The sequence below is a fragment of the Neurospora tetraspora genome (genome assembly GCF_033439725.1).
Source record: "Neurospora tetraspora strain CBS 560.94 chromosome Unknown B0H65scaffold_9, whole genome shotgun sequence".
In the NCBI taxonomy this organism is placed as follows: Eukaryota; Fungi; Ascomycota; class Sordariomycetes; order Sordariales; family Sordariaceae; genus Neurospora; species Neurospora tetraspora.
The window spans coordinates 1211370-1232020 of record NW_026944391.1 but is presented as its reverse complement, the minus strand read 5'-3'; the positions used below and the strand labels follow the sequence as shown (position 1 = coordinate 1232020).

The following is a 20651-nucleotide window of genomic DNA, read 5'->3' as shown; positions in this document are numbered from 1 at the left end:
TATTAAATTTATTAAATTATTAGTATTATTTTTTATTCGTAATATTCCTTTCTATATATATTAGTGTGATTATCGACGATAGTATCCCTTTTCCCCCTTATACCGGCTATTTTAATAAGTAATATTCTCTATTTTATATTTATAATATAGAAGTAATATATTTGCGTAAGGAAGGTATAATTTTAATTATGAAGGATAATTATTATTTATATTAGTATTTGAATTAAATTAGGATAAGGTTTCCCTATTTATATAAATCCCCTATTTGGGTATTTTTATATTAATTCTCTATAAAGGATTCGGTAAATAGATATTTTTCCTTTAAATTAGTTGTTAAGGCGGTGTTTAAGAGTTGTTTTCGTAATAAGGGTAGCTTATTTAATAAAGATTGTATTTTCGTTGTACGACCGCCTGTTTTTTAGCCCACTTTTTAATTTATTTCCTTATAATTTGTTAGTCCGCGCGGTAAATCGAAGAATATTACCCTTACATAAATTTCAGTACGGTGTAACTATTCCTAATATAAATTAGGCGATAATATTAAGGTTTTTAATGTTATGAATTGTTAAATAATTATATAATTACGTATTAAAAAGGTAACTAAGAGGGTAATAAAGAAAGTAGCCTAGTTAAAACTTAGTTAATTAAGGGAGCTTACTCCTATTATTAATTATATCGTTATTTTTAATTCTCAATTTAATTCTAAGGGACGTATTAATATCGATTTAAATTTTAATTTTAATATTTTTATTTTATTTAATACCCCGTCCCTCCCCTTATTGAAATCCTCCTCCTCCTTTTTTATACGGTAATTTTTATTCCCCGTTAGAAAGTAGCTACCTCCTGTAATCCTATACGACGACGCTACCTATTTTAATAGGGTAGAAATCGATTATAATTTTTAAGAATCGAATTTAGAGGAGGATTTTATTCCTTTCTATAAGAGGGAATTGTATATATAAATAGCTAGGAATAATAAGACCCTAGAGCTGCTTATAAATAAGTAATAGTAAATTTACTTCATTAAGGAGGTATAAGAGTAGAAGCAGGCCGCTGTTTATATCCTCCCCCTTCCTTTATACTACTTTTTAAGGAATTTACTTTTTAAAATAGAACCCTTATATAGGGTGGCCTTCGAAAGGGATAGAGAGTGGGTAGAATAGTGTAAAGGTCATTTTTTTAATTATTTTAAATTGTAGGTAAAAGTAAAGTTAGAGATTAGTCCTATACGTCCTTTAGTATAATAGCGATAGGGGTAAAAGTAGTATTAGTATTACGGTCCCTTCGCTAATAAGTATTATGAGTATTCTCGTCGTTTATTTAATATTAAAACGGTATAGGATTTTAAGAAGTATAAGAAATACCGTCGATAGGTAGATAACGAGGGTTGGGATTAGGATAATTCTATAACCAATGTATATTATAAAGAAGACTACGTTAACGACGAGAGTAATTTTAACCGGGTTCTTATATAGTATAGGAGAAAGGGTAGTAATAAGAACCCTATTGTAATTAGTAACGATAAGGAGTAGAAATTATTAAGTAAATAAATAAGAGATGGATTTGAACTATATAGTTGGATTTATATTGAACGCGTGGTCTCGAAACTAAATACTACGAAAGTATTATAATTTTGGCACTCTGGCGGATTTGGCGAGTCTAACCCGTTTGTTAGACATTAGAAAACTCGATTTTACTATATAAAACGATTGTATTTATATGCCAGCTATCGGAAGGGGAAGGTGTGTGCGTATAGGAATGGGGGTGTGTGTGGGTAGGTTTTCTCTTCCCAAACCTACTTCCATCACTACCCCCCAACATCTTCACACTGACCTTTCCGCCCTCGCTCGGATCCATGTACAACAACACCTTAACCGGTCCATCCACCGGCCGTTTGAACCAGTTGGGATCACCCGCTCCAAACGGATTCAAGTGGAACGTGCTCAAAGCCTTGGTGTAGGCGTTATTCACGATCTCGAAAATGTCAAATTCTCCACACCCGAAATTCCAGCAACTGCAGTCTCAGTACTGCTGCGTGTACGGGATCCTGGCGTTCAGAAGCCAGATAGCAGGCTCGTCGTATCCGGGGTTAGCTGCGTCTTGGGGCATCGAGAATTCAAAAAGGAAAATCCTAGAAGTGCCGGGAAACCCTTTGCGTGCGACGGCGCCGGGCTGGACGTAGCCGCATGAGCCGTCGGAGCAGGAGTCGGAGCGTCGGCAAGGGTGGTGGGGGATGAGGCACCGCCGTCGCCATGAGCGTTGGCGAAGGAGAGAGAGGCGCCCCAGGCTTCGGTGAACACGCCGGAGCCTTGGCCGCCGAAGTTGCCCATGAAGGTGAGGTGCTCGGAGGTTTGCGATGGGGCGTGGTAGTAGCCTTTACGCTCGTAGGAGCCGCCGGCACCGGGGAGGTAGAAGGCGAACTGTTTGAGATGCAGAGGGCCGTGGAAGTGCATTGAGATCTGGTTATGGGTTGTTAGTTGACACTGGTACAGGGAGTGGGAGGGGAGGAAGACGTACAGACTCATTGAACGGAGCTAAATCTCCTCCGAAGGACTTTGGAGCCATGTCACAGCGCTTGGTGTCCTTGTCCATGGATGTGACGGCCTTGTACTGGCCAGCGGGAGTGTTCACGTTGGTGTAAACGACTTGTTGGACATTCTGGCAGAAGTGGCTGCCGTTCTCTTCCTTATCGTGGTCCTTGCAGAGGTCCTGGCTGCCGGTCTGCATCCTGGGCTCGTCGGGGCTGTCGGGGGTAACGGAATGCGGGTCGAAGACACCGGAGTCGGGAGGGCCGGCGTGGGCGCGGGGGAACAGACCAGCGTGGGAGCGAGAAGCAAGACCGGAGTTGGAGACGAAGGATAGAGTGCTGTTGATTGCGACGGAGTTGACGAAGGTAGCAAAGGCGAAGAGGGCCACGAGCGCCATGATGAGGCTCGCCATGTTGGACTTCATGGCGTTGTTGGGTGGTCGACTGTGGTCGGCCTCGCTTGTTTCAAAGTTGGGTACCGCTGTCCTCGAAGGGTTGATATTCTCGATATCGGAGTTGGCGATGGTGGAAAGGAGTTCAGAGGGGGAAGAATGGGGTGCTCTTATACTACTGCTGGAAGAAATTCCACAACTCCACCCAAAATATCCAAGGACACTTCACCAAGCCATCGCCAGCCGTTACGGCCACAAGTGAAGGCATCTCCAACCTTGCCAGCCGTCCACAATTCACTTTGTCCAGAAGTTCGGGACGGAAGTGGACCAGAAAGCGGGAGTGAATGGACATTCCAGCTCAAATCAAGGGGTTCTGTCCCGCAACCTTCATGCCAAAATATCGTCGAGTGTTCTGGACCGAACGGCAGTGGTGGTGAAGGGTCCTTCGGATCCGAAGGTTTGGGGATGTGGCTCCCATCCCTCAGCAAGTGAACAGGACGGCATCAAGTGAATCGGGGAAGTGGAAAATCTTGAAGGGTTACATTGCGGTTCGGGTGCCGTGCGGTCTGCCGTCCGGCACGGAAGAAGTCAGGGGCTCCGTTCACTGGCATGGGATACCGGAACGGATGATGCGGCGGCTTGATATGACTGTTCCGCGGGCAATCAGGAACGATTTCTTTGTTTGTCCGCACATCAGACCTCCTGGATGGGCTTAAAACTGGCACAATACTGAAGGGAAAACACTCAAAAGGTAGACTGAAGCGTTGAAAACAAAATTCAAGGATATATGGAAAATGATGGATCATAACGGCTTGGGAAGATTCTGGAATATCCTCTGAACTGTTATCATTTCTCATGATAGGCACCCGATCCTCTGCCCGCCCTGATATATGTAAAACTCATTCTGCCATCACCATGAGCATTCGAAGGATCATCGACCGATGCTGGGGCAATGCCTACCTATCAACACCCCCTTTACGGCTGTTCAGCAGAAGCTTTGTCAGGGACACCTATCCAATGCACAGAAAGGCTCAGCCGAGGCTCTAAAACCATGCCCCGAATAGTTATGACTGGCGGAAGCCTCTTGAGTGCGGTTCATACGTACGAGCTTGAACCATACGTTGGGGAGGCTGGCCTGGGTCCGTTCCTACTTGTGACCAAGCAAGGTGTTACTCATGCGATATTTGGGGATTTCCGGTCGCCTAGATAATCACGTCAATGCCACCGAAATCAGTTTCAGACATTGGTTAGTTCAGCGATAAAAATTCCAAGTTCCGCTGGCATCGAGACGGTTCGTTACGCGCGAGTGTCCGGAGGCACTGCTCAGCAGAACGGGGACGGCAACGTGATGTCTTCAGTGCCATGTTCGCGTGATGAATCGCATGTTTCGATTTTATCCTCTTGCAGGGGATGCAGACAAGTGGCCCCTGAATACCTCTAGGTAGGAGAAGTTAAAATGATGACAAATTCGCAGTTCTGGTAGTCAGCCTAGTGTTCTCCCCTGATCCAAAATTGGCGAAGTCTCGTGAGCGAGTAGGACGAGTGGAGAGGCGAAAAGGCGGTACTTGGAGGAACAGGAGCGCGGGCTGGAGTTGGCTTCTGCGTCCGACGTTTTGGATCCTTGTCAAGTATGGCCTATGGTGCCAATGATGCGAAATTTGCCGTCGCGGAGGTCGTGGCAGATGGATCCTCTGTGTTTGGTCAGGGGCAAGAAGAAAGTGCGATGTGCCATGTTGTAGTGTGGTGGTGATGAGATGACGAAGAACAGAAGCAACGAGCGACACCGGAAGGCGCATGTCGGTGACGTAAATGCAGTCTCCGCCTCAAAGCAAGAGTTAAAGTCAAGCATTGCATGATGCGGGTTTTCTGCGAGTCAATACACACAAATACAGTACGCTACCAATATGCATCAAAATGAGAATCTGTTTAAAAGGGAAGTGCCATTAAAATTCCTACTGCGCGGGGTATCTCGAAAGCAAAAACTCCCAAACGCCTATGCTACCTGTGCTAATCATCCTTCCTTCCCTTGATTCCTTTTAGACCTGTCCGTCTCTTGATGCCCGTTTCGAGTACCCCTTACGTACTCCGAGACCAGGCCGCTCTTGGCCTTCAGGCCCTCGACCTGGCTGGCGGAAAGGGAGCCGCCGAAACGTCCGCCATCGCTGGCGCCCATATTCTTGATCGAGACAGTGCCACCGTTGGTGGCATCCATCACAACGGCGAGCTTGATGGGGCCGCCTGTCGGGCGTTGGAGCCAGTTGGCATCGCCGGCCGACTTTCCGTCTCCGTCCAAGTGGAAGGTTGAAACAGCCTTCGTCTGTCCTGGGTAGATAATCTCGAAGATGTCCAGCTCGCCGCATCCAGATGCCCAACAGTTGCACGTATTGTACTGGGCGGTGTTGGGAATACGGGAGTTCAACAACCAAATGGCTGGCTCGTTACCTCCAGGTTCGCCATTGTGTTGCGGCTCGTCCGGCATGGAAAATTCGAACATGAAGACCCGGGCTGAACCGGGGAAACCCTCTGTGACGGAAGTGGTTAGTGACTGGACTGGAGAATGATCAGAGTTGACAAGGGGGGAAAGGTAATTTACTGTATGTGACTGCTCCGGGGCGCCTGTATCCACAGGAGCCATCGCAGGGCTGATCGGTTGTGACGACAATCTCAGCGTGAGAAACCAGGGGGACGTCGTGAAGAGTTTGCGGGCCTGAAGCACCGCCGAGACCGTCGGCAGAAACGTAAGAAAGCGAGGCACCAAATGGACTGCAAGGCATTGTTAGCTTGGTTGAAATATCTTAGGAACGTCGCTTGGAAGGGGACTTACCCGCCAGCAACGCCAGAGCCGGCGCCACCGCGGTTACCCAGGAACATGATGCCGTTTCTGGTCTGAGAAGCCGCGTGGTATTCTCCGATACGGTTGTATGAACCGCCACCGCCGGGAGTATAGACGGAGAACTGCTTAAGGCGCAGAGGACCGCGGAAGATAATGGAAAGCTGAGGTGATGGCGGTTAGTATCCAGATCTTACGGTTACAGTGGCTCAAAAGAGAGTGTCTGTTGACTTACGGGCTCATTGTAGGGCGCCAAATCACCCTTGAACTCCCTCGGCGAGAACCTGCATTCACCGGACTGATTGTCCATGAAGGTGACTTCTTGATAGGTGCCGGGCTTCGTGACTTTGGTGTAGAGAATTTGATCGACCTTCTGGCAATACCAATTGCCAGGGCTGTTCGCGTCAACATCTTCCAAAGTCTTGCCACGGGCGCAGAGCTCATCAGAAGAAATATCCGGGACGTTGAGATGGGGGTTAAAGTCGGGATCGGCGTCATAGGGAGACATCATGCGAGCCACGATGGAGGAACTGCCGTTGGACGAGACCAAACCAGAACCAGAGAGAGAAGAAGAGCTGCGAGAGACAGCGACCGAGGTGACACCGTTCAAGGCGCCGAGGGTGAGGAGGCCCACAAGGGGCCAAAACATCTTGAGGATCATGGCTGGATCCTTCGTGATGTTGATCGTGGTTGATGTGGTTGGGTTCGGTTCGGTGTTGCTGATCACTGAGTGTTCGTGATCTGCTCGGTGGTGTTGAAGAAGGGAGAAGTTTGGTTCTAGGAGGGAGAAGGGGTCCTTTTATGGTATCCCAGAAAATATTCCAGATTCCCTTCACCACCGAAATTCTAGGTGGATCCCATGGGTTTACCATTCACTCCCACAGCCAAGACGGGATCTCGAATGAAGTAAACGGGGTGGTTGTCCAGGTGAAGGTATCTTGGTCTGATATATAAGGCGGGAAGTCTCCACTTCTTGAGGTTTTGGTCCTTCACTCCCTGTTCCCACACGGCAGAGGTGGGGAGGAGGCAACGGATAAGGCTCCGTCTGAACTTCTGGAGTTCCTTCACAATGATATGGAACCTCTCGGGAGAAGCTCGAAGAATATGCCAAGTGATATCCAAACGGATATCGACCTGACGGATTGAGACGGCACGTACCCGGACCGCTGGTCGTCCACTTCACTACCATATCTCTCGACGGATTTCGATTTTGTGGTTCCACTCTACCTGCCGGTCTTCTCTTCACTGACAGGTGCCCACCTTTCCGTCACGATTTTTGATCTCAAGAGGAGGAATTTCGGCTGGCAAGACCAGTCTCCGGCCGTCAAACCTTATATCGACGGCGACATCGCTTCATCTCATCACTGGCTTCATGGTAACCTAGTCTGATTTGATGAGAACGATGAAGATGGACCTCTGCAAGACCCAATAAGACCAAGTGTTCCATTCAGAGACAGTTTTGCAAGACGGAAACATTATAACGCTGGTATGAAGAACTCCGATTGTGGGCAACGGGCGTTTCCATCAGTTGACCAGTAGAGGTCATGAAGACATCAAGACGGCAGGGAGGATGAGACGATACGGGATGTAGAGGTACCTAATTATACCCAGTCCCTACGCAACAGAAGCGCAGGATAAGTTCGAAGTGGTTCTGTGTTGTTCGGCAGTTTGGCAGATAGAGTCACTTCCCTGGATCCAGGGGTTTGATGTGCATGTTTGTTTGGGTCTTGATGCTTGGAGTCAAGCCAGCGTGTTCTATTTCAATCTTCGTCCAGTGCTTCAACCAGTGAACAGTCCCTTGGGAGTCAAGAATCCCATCATTCGGTTGGGTCTGAGCCAGCGGATGACTGCCCCTGGTTGATATGCCAACGAGCTCTGCCAGCTAACACTGACAACTAAACACTGCCGGATAGCTCAACTTCAAACGATCTGATTGCGCCTATGGTTCTCCGTATTATGGGAGTGGATTTGAAGGCATTCCAAGTGCCTCAGGCTGTATCATGTCCTCTGCTCAAACAATGATTGCTCGTCAAGTGATGCCCCCTGTCTGTTAGTGTGATGAGTCCCTTTTCGGCTGGGCATCATGTTTTCCAGTCCACTCACCACAGCAATCACTACCTCTAGCGTCACAAGCACAAGTGTCATCACCCCCGAGCAGATATGTCAACATTCGTCCACTCCTTGTTTTCCGCAATGCCCATATAGATCGAAATTCTCTCCTCAGTCCTGTCTGGCTCTGCCATCTGCTGGATCATGGGGATATCACTTAACAACTGCCATACAATATTGCAGTTCTGGGATAGCAGATGAACATGGCTGGTGAAGGGACTGTCTAGCGTCTAAAATGGCTTTCCCACGATCCAGTCTTCACTTCACTGTTCCTCGATGGCTGGGCATCCGATCTGAGGACGCTAAAAAGCGGCTCAAAACACCAAAAGATGGGGCCGCCAACCGTCGCGATGCTTGGCAAACGTGGGCCACGGAGGTGAATGGGAGATGGCGGCTCGCGCTTTGACCTTTTCTGTCTTTTGGTCGGTTGATAACAGCAGGAAACCTCCATTCACTGTCGACGGGAGTACTGGTGTGGGGCTGAGGCTCAATCTGATGATGGTTTCGACCCTTCGCCTGGACGATAACGGCATCCGAATCACTCGAAACCTTATCAGTCGTTTGGCGGCTGGTGATGGACAGTGAAGGGTAGATCCACAGGAAATTCCCAGGTGTTGAGCTCTTGGAGCAGTATTTATAGATACCTCTACCCTCTTACTACCGAACCCTTCCTTTTGCAACCACAGATTAGCGCAGATCTTGAACAGCACTCGCGATCTACCACCCTCGCTATCAAACCCCTTACGAGCCAAGTCTCCCTTGACCCAAGCCTCCATCATTAAGGCCACCATGTACTCAATGGTTCCCACGGCCTTGCTGGCCCTCGTCTCCCTCGTGGGCACCACCAGCGGCCTTGCCATCAACCGCGAGGATTCCCCTTCTCTCAACATCTCTGTAGGCGGTTCGATCAACCCCATTGGCACCCCCATCAACGGCCTCCCCTCCTCCGGTTCTCCCTCTGCTTCTCCCTCCGGCACCATCTCTCGTCGCTCCTGCAGGAAGTCCGCCCCCTACGCGGACCCCCATACCATCGACCCGCTGATCTTCGTCGGCGCCGATGAGCTGTGCAAGGATCACAAGACCTATGAAGACGGCGATTACTACTGCCAGAAGGTCGACCAGGTGATTTACACCAACGTGGCGAGCACCGGCGATTACAGGGAAGTCGCCTACATGAACCAGGAGACGGGTGAATGCCGCTTTGCGGACGTCAACAGGACGTTCTCTGGGGATCTGGCACCTTTCAACGAACCCGTAAGTCAAGTCCGCTACTGTGCCCTGCCCTTTGCTCCCCTGCCCTCTTCAACCACCTCCTCTCTTCATAGCATCACTAACACCGACATACGCAGGTGACACTCATCTTCCGCGGCCCCATCCACTTGAAGCAACTCGGAGTCTACTACCCCTCCGGTGCCGGTTCCTTCTCCCGTAACCACTACTACAACGCAGCCACCCAAACCTCCCAAGGCCTAACCTTCCTCGGCAACCGCGGCGGCGAAGGCTCCGGCGTCGTAGGCGGCCCCTTCGGCGCCTCTCTCTCCTACATCAACCCACAAGCCTCCGGCGGCTCTTCCACCCCTCAAATCCTCGCCAACGAGATCATCACCGGCGAGTTCCTGGTAATGACAGACCAAGACTGCGACTTTGCTTCCTGCGGATACGTCCGTCCGGGCGCCATCGCCAAAAAGGGCTTCGCGGGAACCGACCGTTTGTTTCTCTTGGAATTCAGCATGCCTCATACCGGTGGCGACCTGCTGGCCATTTGGCTTGAGAACGCCCGCGTCCCTTATACGCAACAATACGGTGGATGTTCGTGTTGGGATTCGGGGTGCGGGGAGTTTGATATCTTTGAGATTTTGCATGCGGGGTATGAGAGGGCGGAAACGACTTTTCACTTGGATCCACCGGCTGGAGACGCGAATTGGTTCCAGAGACCAATTAATCAGAATGCCCCGTTGAAGATAGCGGTTTGGTTTGATCCGGTGGATGGAGGAACGGCGAGTGTCAAGGTGCTTGGAACGAGTGATGGGGTGGAGTTTGGTGGGCAGTTGAATGCCGGCGAGGTGGGAGAGTTGAAGAGGCGCAGTGATGGTGTGGTCAGTGAGACTGACTACGCTGTTCGTCGTGGTCAAGTTTGAGACGATGAGACGCACAATCAGGTGAGTTGACTGCCGCTGGGTTTGGCGAGTAGTAGAAGGCTTGCTGGTGGACATGGTAGAGAGAGGTATTCTCAAGAGATGGATGGAATTGGAGCGCGCATGGCTGGCGTTTGGGAGTTCATTGGCTTTGGTGATACCCCATACATAGATCGGTTACCTTAGTTTTGCTCTAAACGTACTCCCCTTATGATCTGAATGTTCTTGTTCGGTTGATGTGAAGGACTCTTATAGACTGCTATCCTGGAGAAGCGTGCTGTCAGCAAAATGAGCCTGCTAGGTTGAACATGTACTTGAGTTGTTCGTGACTGTGTAGGTAGCAATACAGTCCACATTAACCAAGACCCACTACTCTCGAGCCTTGTGTGATGTCCTGTGAGGCGTTTTGAGTGGGGAATACTGCGGACGTCAAGATTTTCCCAGGAAACAAAGTTAAGGTAGAAGTGTGAGAATGTTGTTCACTCCAAGTGTCTTGTATGCACCCAGAAATGGGTGGTTGCTGTGATGTCGTCGAGTGTCCGGAAAGTGTTCGTCGCAAGAGGTTCCGTTCTCATCGTGGTTCTGTCCGCTGGGTTGGGGTTCAACCACAGGTTTCCTGATTGACGATGACTTTCTGATCCTCCCGTGCCCCCTCTCCTTGGGAGACGGGGTGACTCGATATTGATGACAATGCTGCCGTAACTGGAACACATCTTGAAACATTTGCAGCCGAGTCAACGAACCATAAAACAGATAGAGGATCCCACAAACACGCATGAACAAACAACAATATGGATGGATACAGATGTCAACACGCTCCAAATTAGTTGGGTATCTCTATCACTAACAGCACGGCACCTACGCCCTCGCCCTCTTCCCCCTCCCCCTTCCCCTTCCTCTAGTCGCCCCCCTTTTTCCCTTCGAGCTCGAAGCAACAACATCATCCTCTCCATCCTCATCTTCCTCTTGCCCTTCAACCCGGCCATCATCCCCATCGTCCTTCTCGCCATCCGCATCCTCTTGTTCCTCCACAGCAGCCTTCTTCCCCTTCCCCTTTCCTCTCTTCCTCTTCTTCCCACCCTCCCCTTCCCCCTCTCCATTCAACGGCCCCAACGCCATCACCGGCAACGCCAAACTCAACCCCCCACCAACCCTACTCCTAGCCTTCAACCTCCCCACCGCCTCCGCCATCCTCTTACTTCCCTTCACCTCATTTCTTCTCGGCGCAAACGCCTCCTCGCCTCCCCTATTTCCCCCACCAGCACCCCCACCCCCTCCTCCAAGATTCCTCACAGTCCCACTCCCCACCCCGCCCTCAAAAAACCTCGTAATATTACTCTGCGTCCCCTCCCTCTCCCTCTTATTCACATCCCTTATAACCGGCACCAACACCTCATCCGTTCGTTCTTGGGACCAACCAATCGTCTGCATCAGAAATTGTCTGAGCCCTTCCAGATCCGGGACGCCCCACTGGAAGGGTTCCGGTGTGGAATCGACTTCTGGATGGATGTAGGCGTCGAAGACGGCTGGGTTGGGGAAGCCCACTGGTAGAAACAATTTCGTGGCTTGGGCTTTGCGAAACTTGCGCCGGAAGGGGGTGGGGAGGAGGGAAGAGTCGGGGGAGGGGGTTGATTGAATTGCCGTCCACCAGTTTTTAAACCCCGTGAGGCTGGAGATAGGGGATGGGTCGGGGGGGAATTCGGAAAGAATTTCGACGGCCGTGACGGGTCCGACGCCCGGTAGACCTTCGGTGTAATCCGACCCCAGCAACTGGGCCAAAGCGATGAGTTGGTCACGAGACAAAGAAAGGTCGCGCTCGATGTCGGAAGACAAATAGCACTCGACGAACTTGTTCCCGTTGAACATGTTCTTGTAGACGCGCGTGCCGCCAAACAGAAAAGTGTCGGAGTCGTCGGTTACGATGCCGTCTACGAGTCCCAAGCGGACCAGCTCGGCGCATTGCGCTTCGGCTTCCATGGGTGCGGTGATGTAGGGGATGCCGAAGAAGCGGAGGAGGGCTTGGCATTCGGTTATCATGATCTGGGTGACTTCGTCGGCGTCGCGGCGGTCTTTGCGTTGTTGGGTGCGCAGGGCTTTGAGTTCTTGTTCGTAGGCTTGTTGGTTTTCTTGGAAGGTTTTGTGGTTGAGTTGGGTGGCGAAGCGGGCGTGTTCTTCGGCTTCTTGGGCGAGGGAGGCGAGGAGTTCTTGTTCTTCGGGGTCGCTGAAGTCGTCTTCGAATTCGGAGAGGGCGGGGGCGTCGGGGTCGGGGACGATATCAGTGGTGGTGTCGTCTGGATCAGGGGCTAGGCCTTCAATGCGTTCTTGTTGGACAGACGGAGGAAGGACGTCTTTGAAGAGGTCGGCTTCGATTTGGGCGTCTTCTTCGGCTTGAGTTGCGAGTGGGCCGAAGGATAGGGTCATGGTCTGAGATGGAAGGGTTACGTCTTCGAACACAATGTCGTCGCCTTCTTCCTCATTAGGGGAGGGTGATCGACGAGCTGTTTCGACGGGTTCTTGGGAGACCTCGTCATCCAAGGACGGCAAAGCAGCCCCCGGCATCTGAGTAGGCTTCTTGGGCGATGGAGGAGCATCGAGGATCTCAAGATCACCATCACTTTCATCGGATGACTCAATGACCATGATTTCGTCCTCTCGTTGCTTTCGGATTTTGGCCTGCTCTTCTCGAGCCAAGTCTTCATCCTCCTCAGCCATCTGCCTATCACTCTCTCGCTGCTTCCGTACAGTCTCACGAATGTCTTCATCGGTATGCGCTAGCCAAGGAGGTAGCGGAAGAGGAGCATCCTTCTTTTTCTGGGCTTCTTCCTCGGTTTCTTCGTGCTCCCTTTCAAATCCACCAGCTTCATCGTCCGAATCAGGTTCCATCTCACCAGTTTCAACCGGCTTGGGCGGTTCAGACACCTTTTTCTCCCGAGTTTGTGCTTTTGGTCGACTGCCACCGAGCAGTTGCTTCCAGTTCAGTTTCTCGAATGGAAGTGGACCTTTAAAGGGAGTATTGGCAGGAGCAGGACGGTTTTCGACCACCGGCTTTGGCGCCGGAGCTTTTGCTTGCTTCCTCCTAGCCGCCGCCATGGCTGCTTGGATATCCCCTTCACTATCGCTGCTGTCGGTACTCTCCCTTTGCCTTGGGACGGCGGCACTCGCCCTGTTGTTGACAATGTGTGCAACCATACGACCACTGGTGCTAACAATGGGCTTCGGCGCTTCCACTGCTTTCTGCGTCCACTCTGGAGGAGTAACCTCTTCGAACTCCATATCTTCATCCTCCTTCTCTTCAGGTAGACCAACACCATGCTGGTTCTGGAGGGACATTGCAATAGCCTTATTGAGGTCTTCCTCCTCATCAGCCTGCATCGCCTCCTCCTCTCCAAACACGACATTTTGTCCGTTGTCAACAAACAACGCCTCGTCATCTTCGTCCTCCGCCTCTTCACTCTGCCTCGACTCATAGAACTGCCTCCTCGCCTCCGCAATACCCCTCGCCCTCTCATCAGCAGCCCCACTCAGCTTAGGCAACCGATTCAGCCCTTCGATGGGCACATCCTCAAACTCCACATCCTCCTCAGAATCCTCTTCTCCCATGCCCTGAAACTGAAACTCCAACTCATCCACATCAATCGGATTAGTCATCTGTCCTTTATCCTTCTCCTTACTCACCACTCCCAGCGCATACCCGCCTTCCGCACCCTCATTCCTCACCAGGATATACTCCCGGTTCTGATCGCCCGCCACCCTTGTCGCATTTACCGCCAGCGTCAAATCGAGGCCCGTCATGCCCATCTCGTACATCAGTCTTTGGGTCAGATGATTCCTCTCTTTGACCCTCTCAATCTGAAACCGGCTGAAATCCATTCGGTTAGGGAACATGACGTCCAACTGCTCTTTACTCAATCCCATTCTCAGTCTGCTCCTCAACCTAGCAGCGTTCAAGATATTGTACCGATCAGCCGGCGGCAGAGACTTGAAGAACTCCCCGTCGAAGTCGATCTTGCTGAAATCGTACAAGTTGATATCCTCCCCGTTTTCGAACTGCCTAGCGTACTCTTCCAGCTCTTCGACGGACATGATGCGCGGATCGTCGGGCTTGCCCATGGCTTCGATGCCGCCGTCGAGGTCGGGCAGGTGGTAGGCGTCTTGCTTGTGGAAGCGTCGGGACTTTTGGCGCTCTTGTTTGGACATGCCTAGTTCGTCGGCGTAGACGATTTTGTCCATGTCGGGGAGTTGTTCTTGTTCCTCTTCTTCTGCTGCTGCTGTTGCCGTCCTCTTGCCTTCTCGCGCCTCTGCCCTTTTGCGCCTCCGTTCCTCCTCCTCCTCTGCCATACGATGCATCTGTACCGCTAGTAACTTCCCTGCCGTCCGCGTAGCATCATCGCGTCTTCCCTCCCGTCTACGGCGACGAGCCTGGATGGTGGCGCGCTTGAGAGCGGGGGCGCCGCCGTCGAAGACGAAGACGGGCTTGATGCCGTACCAGAGTAGTTTGCATATTCGACGGAAGAAGCCGACGACGTGGGAGTTGCGAAGGGCGTTGCCTTCTTTGTCGCGGACGGCTTTGAGGAATTGGTAAATCCAGATGGAGGCGTCGATGGCGAGGCGCTTGCGGTTGAGGGTGGAGAGGTTGGTTGGGCGGGCACAGGGTTGGAGGACGGTCCAGAGGCCGTTCACACCCATATTGGGTGGTTATCTGGGGGTTGTGACTTGTCGTGATGGTGATGGTGTTGTTTTTGACGATGCGTGTGGTCGTCAAGGTGCTCAACGAAGGGCGCTGTAAGTCGGGATAAACGCGCTAACGGGGAGTGACGTCAGGGCAAAGGGAGAAGAGACAGGCAGTCGCGATGACCGAACAAGGTGTGATTCTTCACTTTGGTCTTGAGAGAAAACTCATGGCCATGACGAGAAAAGCGCAACGTAAACAATTAGACGAGTGACGACGTGAAGAATTCCAGTGATACGTTCATGATCGAAGCCATGTTGACGGCGATCCGCGCTGCTGCCTGCCGGCTGGTTCTTATCGCTTATCGCGTATTTGTTTATGCGATAAGCCGATGCCTGCCCCACGATGCACTTTCCGAGAACAGGAGCTTGGGCGCCAGGGTTCAATGTGGTCAACAACATCTCATTCCGTTGGACAGTCTCAACCCTGAACATCAACGGAAGTCAACACCGGAAGCTCATGACGGCGCGGGCGCTGAACAGATCAACAACCATCTTCTTAAATCATTCCCACTTGTTCTAGTCAGGCTTCAATAGCTGACTGGCGTCGTTTTGAGAGGCTGATCAAACATCACTTCAAATACTTTAGCCCACGTCATTCATCTATCATCCCATCATCCACTCATCAGTCATCATCCCGGCTGCTCATCTCACTCATTGAAGCCACCTCGGCCAAGGTAGCTTCTCAACCACCAACACGATACATATTCAGAACCACAAACATCATTCACGATGAGCCAAGACCCAAACACCACCTTCCTCCCCGAAGAGAGGGACGACGCCACAGAATGGCTCAACTCGCTCCTCAACAAGAACCTCCGAGTATCCGTTACCGACGGCCGAATGTTCTGGGGCCAGTTCAAGTGCGTTGATGCAGTACGTTCCTCATAACCTCCCCACTTCCCCATATCTCGCTTTCCTCACACTAACACTCACTCCTATAGGAAAGCAACATAATCCTCCACTCAACCTACGAATACCGCTTCCCCACCTCCTCCCAACTGGCTGCCGCCGCCGCGGCCGTTACTTCCTCCCTTTCCCCCTCTTCCGTTGCCCCCTCCTCCACCATCACCTCCTCCTCAGCACTCTCAGCACCCTCAGACCCTTCCCCCTCCTCCTCAGACCCCTCAGCACCCCCAGCACCCTCCTCTTCCTCAAACAACCCCACCCCTACCTCCGTTGATCTCGAACAAGCCTACGACCGCGCCACCTCCTCGGGAAAAATAAAAGTCGACCTCTCCTCGCGCTATCTAGGCTTAGTCGTCATCCCAGGGGAATACATCACGAAAATCGAGCTGGAGGAATTTGCTAGTCAGATTAGGGGTCGTTTGAACAAGGGATTGGGACAGGGGTTTCATACGGGTTGGAGAGATGGTGGGGGGATTTCTTAGGCGGATAATACTTCGAGGATTTGTCGGGGTAGGGATGAGGATGGGGAGGTTGTAGAGTTTTCAGGGAGTGAGGATGGGGATGAGGAGGAGGAGGGGGATGAAGATGGAGATGAGGAGGGGGAGGAGGAGGAGGATGAGGAACAGGATGGACATTCTTCGGGGTCATTTTCTGAGAGTGGTGGTACTTTGGAAGAAGATCAAGGCGAGAAGAACTCAAACAAAAAAAGCTCAGAAGACAAGAACGATGAGAAGGACAATCAAGACACTACCACTACCCCCTCTATACCTAAAGCCCAAGCCCCAACAACCGACGACCCCGCATCCGCCTCCGCGCGAAACCCATCAGAAACAGCAACCGAACTACAAAAGATATGGGGGAAGATGAGGAAACTAAATTGGCAGAAATACCATTGCAAGGAATTGCTGGTGGTGAGACAAGTGTCGCCTGATGAAAGGATGGAGAGGGAGGAGTGGATGAGGAAGAAAAGGGAGGAGTGGGAGAGGAAAAGGAGGAGGGAATGATGTTTGGGGTTGGAATTGGTGGAGATGTTAGAAAGTAAAAAGGTGGAGGTGGAGGAGGAAGGGGAGACGGTTGTTGATACTGAAGAAGGGGAGACTGCGGTGGTGGACGAACAGGAGGCTATCGATGCCGTAACGAAGGATGTCGAAGACCATGATATGGAGATTCAGAAGGAAGGGTATGAGGAGCGTGGGAAGAAATTCAAGGGGAGGGTTTAAAGCACAAAGGCATAGCGTAAGTATGGAATTAGCTTGGGGAGTGTGCAAGACAGCGAGTGAGCAATGAAAAAAAAAGTCAAAAAGAATCGATCCACCCAGGGGTCGAACCTGGAACCTCCTGATTCGTAGTCAGACGCTCTGCCATTGAGCCAGCGGACCTTGTACGATTGATATTGACACATCATTTTCATTTCCGTTATGTAGGTATACTTAGTCCCGTCTTTGTTCAGGTCAAATGTTCTTCGACCACTCCTCAACACCACATCCCGCATATCACGAATGCTAAAACATTTTCACAAAGCGATCCTACGAAAAGCGCTGTAAACAGAGTGGAATTCCTTTTATATTTGATCCCATCCTACTCGCTACTCGCATCTTAGCGTCCGTCGCAATCCCTTCACATCGCGTCACCATCGCCTTTCGTAGGCACGACTTGACACTACGTACGTTAGGTATCTCCTCCATGGTCCCGGGTCCATCGCGTCCATTCGATCATAGATAGGTGTCGACCCAGTCTCTATCAGGATTCCTCCGGAAAGTGACATCCACATTGGGAACCTGACTGTCATCCCTTCATCCCATCCCGTCTTCCATGGGCCGAGTGAAAAGCTCATGGCTGCTCAAGCCACCCAAACACCCAACCACCCATCAAACTAACAGTAAAACAAAATCATAAATGCGAAAAAGAGGAGAGATACGACAAATACAATGAACTCCTGCATCGACACAAACACCGACATGAGAGAAACGAAACGGAAATCAAGCAAGCAAGCCAGAAACGAAAATGTCCCATCGCACAAAACCGGCACAGCGAGCCTGGGCTTTCCAACACCCTCAACCTGACTCTGCCCTTGAGGGAGAGTTAGTCGGGCGGATTTGGCGAGTTGCCTGCCTGGCTGTCACCCCATAACATAATACCACAGCGCAAGAGCAACACGGTTGGTCCCATTGCGGCTTTCCCCCTCTTCTCATTGACAGTGTCGAATAAGGCGAGACTCTGGGAAAGACTATAACAGCCTGACTCGGTGCTGGGTTTTCTCGCGATGGCTTTTTCAAACAAAACGCAGGTATAACGGAGCGGAGATATTCGCTTTTGCGGACAAAATATGAGCAGAGATATATCGCGTATTTCGTTATGCATAACTCCAGTGAAAACACCGATCGGGTGCGAGTCCATATCGTCTCACAGCTCAGTGGCTGGCTGTCCCGGCTTCTCCCATGTACCCCGCAAGCAAAAAAAACCGTGTCGTGTTACGGTGCTCGACACGACTATGTGATGCATAGTGTTCCCCGGATGTCTCTTTTTTGAGCGGCCGCGGCGATTTATCGACTTGTTATGCGTATTTGTGCGTTGTGGAACCGTCGCCCAAGTCTTGGCAAATGCTTATTGCTCGACAGCAGATGAATCCGAGTCGGAATTCCGTCCGACCGGTATGCAATCTTGTGAGAAACCGTCGACTGGTGAGGGAAAGGAAAACTTTCTGCACAGCTGAGCGGCATATGGCTTTGGCTAGCGTGCGGAAGCAGTGCGAGTATCGATCAGACACTCTGAGGGTTGAAGTGGGCGGGCTGTAAAACTATCAGTAAAAGCAATTACCAGACCAACCATTTGAGTAAACTTACAGGACTGTTGAGCATGTTGTTGCGACGGTGTCTACCCTTCTTGATGTGCGTCTTGAGAGCAGCTGAGTCAAGTGGCTTGAGCAGTTCGAAGCTGCACAGAAGCTCGGTAGAAACAGCCATGACAGCTCCCCAGTTGTCAAACTCGCCGCAGTACTGTTACCAAGTTAGTGAAATGCTACATCATACCTCAGAGGGAAATTCACTTACGTTAGGAGCACTGAAGATAGTGACAAGAACGCGATCAGTGTAAAACTCATAACCGTCTTCAACAACCATGTGCGCACGGCAAACAAGGTCGAAATCGTGAGTAGCCAGGAAGTCCGAGATAACCTTCTTTCCGAAACAGTAACTGACACCTCTTTCGTTCGCCTCCCAGTCTTGATCCATGTCGGCTGGATCAGACCAGAGGAGATCGTTGAGCAGTCCGTAGTCGGGAACATCGGTGGGACGAGCAATGTTGCGGATATCGTCCATGTGACCAAGGGCAGGCGAGAGACCGCCGTGAACGCAGAAGATCTTACCAGCAACAATAGCAGCGATAGGGAGACAGTTGAAGGTGTCGACGAAAGTCTTCCAGATCTTGACATTGCACCTGCGCTTGCACTCATCGTAGAAACCGTAAACCCGGGTAACGTTGGCGCATTCGTGGTTTCCGCGGAGGAGGAAGAAGTTCTCGGGGTACTTGAGCTTGTAGCACATCAGAAGCAGGATGGTCTCGAGAGACTGCTTTCCGCGATCAACGTAGTCGCCAAGGAACAAGTAGTTGGAGTGCGGAGGGAAGCCGCACATCTCGAACATGCGAATCAGATCAGTGTACTGGCCGTGGACATCGCCGACAATCTTGACGGGCGCATCCAATTCCAGGAGGGCCGGCTGAGAAAGGAACAACTCCCGAGCGCGGTGGCAAATGGCCACAATCTCGGCATTCTTGAGGCAGACGCTCTTGGTGACCTTTCCAGCATATCCGGCATCCAACAGTCGCTTAATGAAATCATCGAGATCAATATCCTTGATGTCGCTCATGGCAACACCGGAAACCGCCTGCTCATTTTGAGGGTCCTGGTTGGGGGTGTCGTAGACCGGGTTGATGGTGTTCTCGCGCTTCACGAGAATAGACTGGCCGGGCTGTTGGTTGGGGTTGGCTCCGCCACCACCAGAGGGCGGTTGGTCGGAAATGTGGTCAACTTCTCCACTTTCCTGAGCCGCGCGGACATCGTGGCGACCTGTGGCAGCACCGTGAACCGGCGACGGGGGAGGTTGGGATTCACCGGTCGGGGACGCTAGTGTTGCGGTATCGAGCGAAGGTGAAGAGGGGGAAGATGGCGAGGGAGTGACAGGCGAAGGCGACATGTCTCGGCGGTAGCTTGACCGCGTGTTTACCGAAGGCCTTCCATTCTTTCCATTCAAAGCGTTCGTTTTCTCGGCGATTTCCTCGCTGGAGAGGATGGTTGAGTTCCGGGGGCTGTCAGACTTGCTTCCGCCGGGGATTTTTGAGCGGAGTCCGCGAAAAGAGCGCGAGGAGTCCTTGGTGTCGGATTTGCTAAAGGACGGGTAGGACTTGAAGTCGTCATTCTTGGAGGATGCCCCCGCATCTTTGGAGGATGAGTTGCCCATGATTTCTCAGTGTCAGAACGTGGTGTTAGCTCTGGAAAGGAGAAAGTATAGGGGCTGGACGGTGTGCGCGTGTCAGGTTTGTGGTTCCGGCAGAGTCGCCTTTGAATGCCCACACAGCCTACCGCTGCACCCGTCTAGAATCGATGGAGTTGTTTTCGTGGGCGCCCCAGAGTACTAGGGAGGGTGATAGAGTCTATCGAGACAGGAAAGCAGATGGGCGGCGGTGGAAGAACAACGTCCTGATGATTTCTCCGTTTTTGTTGAGACTAGCGGGACTCGGAACGGGTGTGGTAGTCGTTGAGACGTGATTTTGGCTGTTGAGCCACAACTAGTCGCCCCAACTTGCGAACGGCCTCGGCGTTAGGATATATCGGGGGAGTCGTCCGCAATCGAATAGGATACGGAGGAGGGAGCGGAAGAGTCGGAAGGTCTGGGGACGATGATAGGGTTAGAGGATCAGCGTTGCATATTGATAGGAAGGCGTTGATGTCATACAAGCAAAGCGAGAGTGATGCGTAGGTGGACGGCGTGGAGGTTGGTAGGTAGGTAAACGAGGGCGCGGCG

At 51.4% G+C, this 20651-nt stretch overlaps 6 protein-coding genes and 1 non-coding gene across 7 annotated transcripts; 2 read left to right on the top strand and 5 right to left on the bottom strand.

The window, feature by feature from the left end:
* Nucleotides 1-670: 670 nt before the first annotated feature.
* On the bottom strand, nucleotides 671-2940 carry B0H65DRAFT_512642 (putative TOS1-like glycosyl hydrolase-domain-containing protein; the record flags this gene model as incomplete). Its single annotated transcript, XM_062828589.1, is given in 5 exon segments — nucleotides 671-690; nucleotides 1800-2014; nucleotides 2030-2150; nucleotides 2243-2459; nucleotides 2518-2940. The coding sequence occupies 5 exon segments, from the start codon at nucleotides 2938-2940 to the stop codon at nucleotides 671-673; spliced, it is 996 nt and encodes a 331-aa protein (XP_062677153.1).
* A 1990-nt stretch (nucleotides 2941-4930) lies between these two features.
* On the bottom strand, nucleotides 4931-6398 carry B0H65DRAFT_436221 (putative TOS1-like glycosyl hydrolase-domain-containing protein; the record flags this gene model as incomplete). Its single annotated transcript, XM_062825234.1, has 4 exons — nucleotides 4931-5442; nucleotides 5513-5682; nucleotides 5744-5877; nucleotides 5985-6398. 4 exons carry the CDS (start codon nucleotides 6396-6398, stop codon nucleotides 4931-4933), a joined length of 1230 nt encoding a protein of 409 aa, XP_062677152.1.
* Nucleotides 6399-8580: 2182 nt separating this feature from the next.
* On the top strand, nucleotides 8581-10066 carry B0H65DRAFT_583318 (putative TOS1-like glycosyl hydrolase-domain-containing protein). The gene is made up of 2 exons (XM_062830875.1): nucleotides 8581-9112; nucleotides 9208-10066. Exons 1-2 carry the CDS (start codon nucleotides 8648-8650, stop codon nucleotides 9994-9996), a joined length of 1254 nt encoding a protein of 417 aa, XP_062677151.1. The 5' UTR covers nucleotides 8581-8647; the 3' UTR covers nucleotides 9997-10066.
* A 785-nt stretch (nucleotides 10067-10851) lies between these two features.
* B0H65DRAFT_534233 (uncharacterized protein) lies at nucleotides 10852-14971 on the bottom strand (the record flags this gene model as incomplete). The annotated part of the gene is made up of 1 exon (XM_062828996.1): nucleotides 10852-14971. The coding sequence occupies exon 1, from the start codon at nucleotides 14677-14679 to the stop codon at nucleotides 10852-10854; it is 3828 nt and encodes a 1275-aa protein (XP_062677150.1). The 5' UTR covers nucleotides 14680-14971.
* Nucleotides 14972-15349: 378 nt separating this feature from the next.
* Nucleotides 15350-16385, top strand: B0H65DRAFT_339371 (uncharacterized protein). The gene is made up of 2 exons (XM_062823619.1): nucleotides 15350-15597; nucleotides 15666-16385. The coding sequence occupies exons 1-2, from the start codon at nucleotides 15454-15456 to the stop codon at nucleotides 16110-16112; spliced, it is 591 nt and encodes a 196-aa protein (XP_062677149.1). The 5' UTR covers nucleotides 15350-15453; the 3' UTR covers nucleotides 16113-16385.
* A 552-nt stretch (nucleotides 16386-16937) lies between these two features.
* B0H65DRAFT_t455 lies at nucleotides 16938-17009 on the bottom strand. The gene has a single exon. It is a non-coding gene; the product is annotated as a tRNA-Arg (tRNA).
* A 1199-nt stretch (nucleotides 17010-18208) lies between these two features.
* B0H65DRAFT_339345 (Metallo-dependent phosphatase-like protein) lies at nucleotides 18209-20363 on the bottom strand. The gene is made up of 3 exons (XM_062823618.1): nucleotides 18681-20363; nucleotides 18474-18626; nucleotides 18209-18419 (listed from the first exon to the last, which is right to left on the bottom strand). Exons 1-3 carry the CDS (start codon nucleotides 20085-20087, stop codon nucleotides 18390-18392), a joined length of 1590 nt encoding a protein of 529 aa, XP_062677148.1. The 5' UTR covers nucleotides 20088-20363; the 3' UTR covers nucleotides 18209-18389.
* Nucleotides 20364-20651: the final 288 nt, after the last annotated feature.